Source organism: Aptenodytes forsteri, unplaced genomic scaffold, assembly GCF_000699145.1.
Source record: "Aptenodytes forsteri isolate BGI_AS27 unplaced genomic scaffold, ASM69914v1 Scaffold202, whole genome shotgun sequence".
NCBI classification, from domain to species: domain Eukaryota; kingdom Metazoa; phylum Chordata; class Aves; order Sphenisciformes; family Spheniscidae; genus Aptenodytes; species Aptenodytes forsteri.
This window is the reverse complement of record NW_008793961.1, coordinates 199489-203680: the sequence shown is the minus strand read 5'-3', so window position 1 is coordinate 203680 and position 4192 is coordinate 199489. Positions and strand designations below refer to the sequence as shown.

At 44.2% G+C, this 4192-nt stretch overlaps 1 protein-coding gene across 1 annotated transcript; it reads right to left on the bottom strand.

Annotated features, from left to right (window-relative positions):
- Positions 1-2774: 2774 nt before the first annotated feature.
- Positions 2775-3730, bottom strand: LOC103905262 (olfactory receptor 4Q2). Its single transcript, XM_009286908.2, has one exon. The coding sequence runs from the start codon at positions 3720-3722 to the stop codon at positions 2775-2777; it is 948 nt and encodes a 315-aa protein (XP_009285183.2). The 5' UTR covers positions 3723-3730.
- Between the last annotated feature and the right edge of the window lie 462 nt (positions 3731-4192).

Sequence of the window (4192 nt, the reverse complement as noted above, 5' to 3'; positions counted from 1 at the left end):
GTCTTTCCTTTAGTCCTCCCTAAACACTGTTGCTATCTCCCCAGATATAATGCTGGATTGTGTCGCTGCTTCCTCTATATATTGTTCCTTGTATGATTTTACTAATTCGCTTCTGTGAGAGAAGTAAGACTGTTTTCTGAAAGGTTAAAAAAATTCACATCCTTATATGTCCAAAGAAAATCTACAAACAAAACCTCCACCGTCTTTAACTTACCTGTAAACATCGGTATCAGTGTATGCGTTGAGGTACACTTAGCATGTATGCCTCTGCCATCGGGTGGCAAAGCACAGTAATAGCATGTCAGAGAGGGAGAAAATTCTCATACTGGATTTATTTCTTTGACAATTATGATCCCACATAAGTGAAGCTGTTTAGAAAGTTTCAGTTTTTCAACATTTATTTTTAATATTATCAGTTATACCTATATCTACATAATTTGAAGAGCTTATATTTTGTAGATACTTGACTTTGTGACATTTATTGTTCACTGCTGCTGGTTGTTGATAATGTATTGTCTTGTGTTATATTGCATTGAACGCTATACCATTGTATTATATATTAATGTGGTGACAGCAAGATATAAGGCACACTCTGTTCAAATAGCTGAGCGTGATTCTAGCTATAAGCTTCAGCAACAGACTGTCCCAAGTTATTCCAAATATGGAAAAGCACATTGATTTATCTCCCCCAAATCTGCACCAGAAGTGAGTCCATTTGATGTCATCAGTCTAAGCTTCCTTTGTGGTCAAAAACAAAAGCACGTCCGGGGAACTGTTCGTCTTCTTTTAGAATAGACATATTCATACCCTAGGATCCACAGATCTTCGTCGTTAACTAAAAAGAAGATCAGACGAGCAACACAAGTGAAGTTGATTACTTCTGAGATCACACACCTTACATCACAGACAGCTAAAGTGTAGAAAGCAAAAACTCACACCTTGTCCTTCAAACTGGGGGATCCAAGTGACTGAATGTAAACATAACCCCATTAGTCTCTCACGTATCCTGAAATATTGATTGTGCCAGGTATAGCCATGCTACCCTGTCGGGCTAAGGTAAGAAAGGTCTTTGACACGTAATACATACTAAAGTAAATAAAAAGACTAATTCTTGCTTCTTGTGGGAGGGAATTCAGCGGTTACGCTGGCGAGTATGAAACTTGTGTCCTTCAGGTCTTAGAAATTAGTGGTGAAAGACCTGTTTCCCATTTCCAGTTTCTTCTTTCTGACAGAAGGTCAATCATTCTGTCATAGCTACTGTTCAATTCTGCTAGAACAGCGGATTTCAACACAGGCAGAGTTGCTTGCTTTCCGAATTGGGAAATAACCTCGGTGTGCATTTCAGCAGTTCTTGTATGACCCAAGCAGAAGCGGCTGTGTAACTGCTTGTAAGTCTCTCTGGTAAGGACTGGGTTACTTGCCAGATTTCCCCATAGACCTTTGATCTCCTGATGTCTGTACGTACGCATAAAAGTTCCATTGTTAACCTGATGCAAGCCTTTTTGGAGCTGCTTTTTATTTTTACAGTGCTGGGAGTTACCAAAACTGGAATAAGACTATGCTGGGATTCCTAGACTGTAATATTCTAGTCCCACATTGTCCTGAAATGATGCTTTGCTAAATGTAAGCCCAGTTTTAAATATAAAGTGACTTTGTCTCTGTTATTTCAGACAATTCAGAAAATGCCTATAAGAAGCAGTCCAAAAACCAAGAACCAGTCTAAAAACTAAGAGGCCTAAAGCCAGCCGCTGTGGACAGCACAGTCTTCTTTTGCCACACATCTAATGGTTTCGGAGCTGAAGTAGAGGAAATTATTTTCTTTCACCAACGATGTGGAATGAGGAGTCACTCAGGCTCCAGAAGTCCTTTCTAACCAGATTTTTGTGGTAACAATAGGTAATATCTTAAGAAGGGATCTGAAGCGTTTTTGAACAGGTTGTAATCACTTGCCATGGCAGAGAAATGGCTGTGGTGATGGGAAGAGTCCATCCATTTTTATGAGAAACAAAGGAACATCACGGAAACAAACACAGAAAAGCAAAGACAAGACAACAGGGGAAAAAAAGACACTGACAAAGACCACAGTTGTTCAGATCTTTCTAATTTGTAGTTCAGGGAAAAGAATTACCCGTGCCTTAAAAATTTCTCCATGCTTCTTAATAAACAGTAACAATGTTAGTGCAAATTCTGTTGTGTGATAGTGGTTTACTCTTTCCAAGCAATGTTCAGAGGCTGCTCAACGTTGCCCACACGTGCAGATCCAGTGCTCAAATGGTTGTTATTTAGACTCTACTGTATTCCGCAGCATAATTCCTTTTCCCTTAGAATTTCATCCCAAACATCTGAGCTCTGCACAAACAAAACTTCTAATTCACTCACTGCATCACAAGGCTCACTGCATAACATTGTCGCTCTGTACTCAAGAGTCTGGTCCTCCTGACTTCTTTTTGAGGGTGCAGAGAAGGATGTTCTAATTGTCATCAGAAATGGCAATTGTAAAGCTATGCGAATAGTAAAAGCCTTAAAAATGTCTCATCTGTCCTGCAGCAGTGAAAAATCCATAGGTGGACTAAAGATATCTAAACAGATAAGAATACCAATGAAATCTACAGCTCTGAAGAAACCAAGGTTAGGCAAATTCCTTAACTGAAACTAAACATCCCTTGGATTTCAGGTATTGCCCTACACGTTGGATTCCAACCCTGTTCCCATGCCCCGATCTGCCATTAGTCTGTAGGAAAGTAACTCCAAGTTTGCTGCAAACCCAGCTTGTCTCAGAAGACTCTGCAGCGCTTCCACAACTTCCACATGGACGCCTTTACCTCGTTATTCCTCAGGGTATAGATGAGGGGGTTCATCACCGGGGAGAAGACAGTGCAGATCACACAGATGTGCTTGTAGGAGGGGAAGGTAGAAAAGGGATGGAGGTAGATGAAGATGCAGGGTACAAAGAAGAGGGTGACGACCATCACATGTGAGGCACAGGTGGAGAGCGCCTTCCAGTGCCCCTCAGTGAAGCGGACCCTGATTGTGACCAGGATGAACGTGTAAGATGTGACCAGCACCAGGAAGCACACCAGGGATATCAAGCCGCTGTTGGATACTATGAGCCACTCAGTGATGTAGACGTCTGTGCAGGCAAGCCGAATGACAGGAGGCACGTCACAGAAGTAGTTGTCGATTGTGTTAGGGCCGCAGAAGGGGAGCTGGATTGTGAGCAGCGTCTGGACAATGGAGTGGAGGAAGCCCCCCACCCAGCAGGCAGACACCAGGACCCAGCATACCTGCCGGCTCATGATGGCTGTGTAGTGCAGGGGCTTGCAGATGGCAGTGTAGCGGTCATACGCCATCACAGTCAGGAGGAACATCTCTGATGCCCCGACAAAGTGCAGAAAAAACAGCTGGGCTATACAGTCTTCGAAAGCAATGGCCTTCCTCTGGGAGAGCAGGTCCACCAGCATCCTGGGAGAGGTGACAGAAGTGCAGCAGATATCTGTGAAGGACAAATTGCAGAGGAGAAAGTACATGGGCGAGGACAGCTTGGGGTCAGTCCTGACTGTCACAATGATGAGAAGGTTCCCCAGCAGAACCATGGCATAGGCCAGGAAGAAGAAAGTGAAGAAGAGGACTTGCAGCTCCCTTGTATCGGAAAGCCCCAGGAGGATGAATTCAGTCACCCGGGAGAAGTTTCCCAGTGCCATCGCTTCAGCTGAGGCTCCCATAGCACAGGTGTGGGGGTGAAGTCATGGGCTGACCAGGAAGAGATGGCGATGTGCTGCAGCTCCAAGGTTCATGGATGATGAGAGCAGGATGCATTTACTGCTGTTCTGCCTGCTACAGAAAGCACAGTGTCGCATCATAAATTATGGTGAGCAGTGTTTGCAAAGAGCACTGTCCGCCTCTCTTCTCCCGCCTTCCCACTCCCTTTTCAGTTTCTGGCCCCTCCACACTGACCCTCACCCCTGAACTCGCTCTGACCACTATTTTTCTGCATTGTAGTTGCTGTGACAAAGTGTGTGCTCCCATTCTGGCAGGGAGGAATCACGTCCTACTCTCACAGGATAAGAGCCATGAATGCTGGAAAAATGCGACGCTGTCCTTTTACCTGCTGGGAGTTTAAAGTGCCATGACGGAAAGCGAACGCTTGCCATGCTCAAGCATCTTGTCTACAATATATGGCTCAACCATGAGC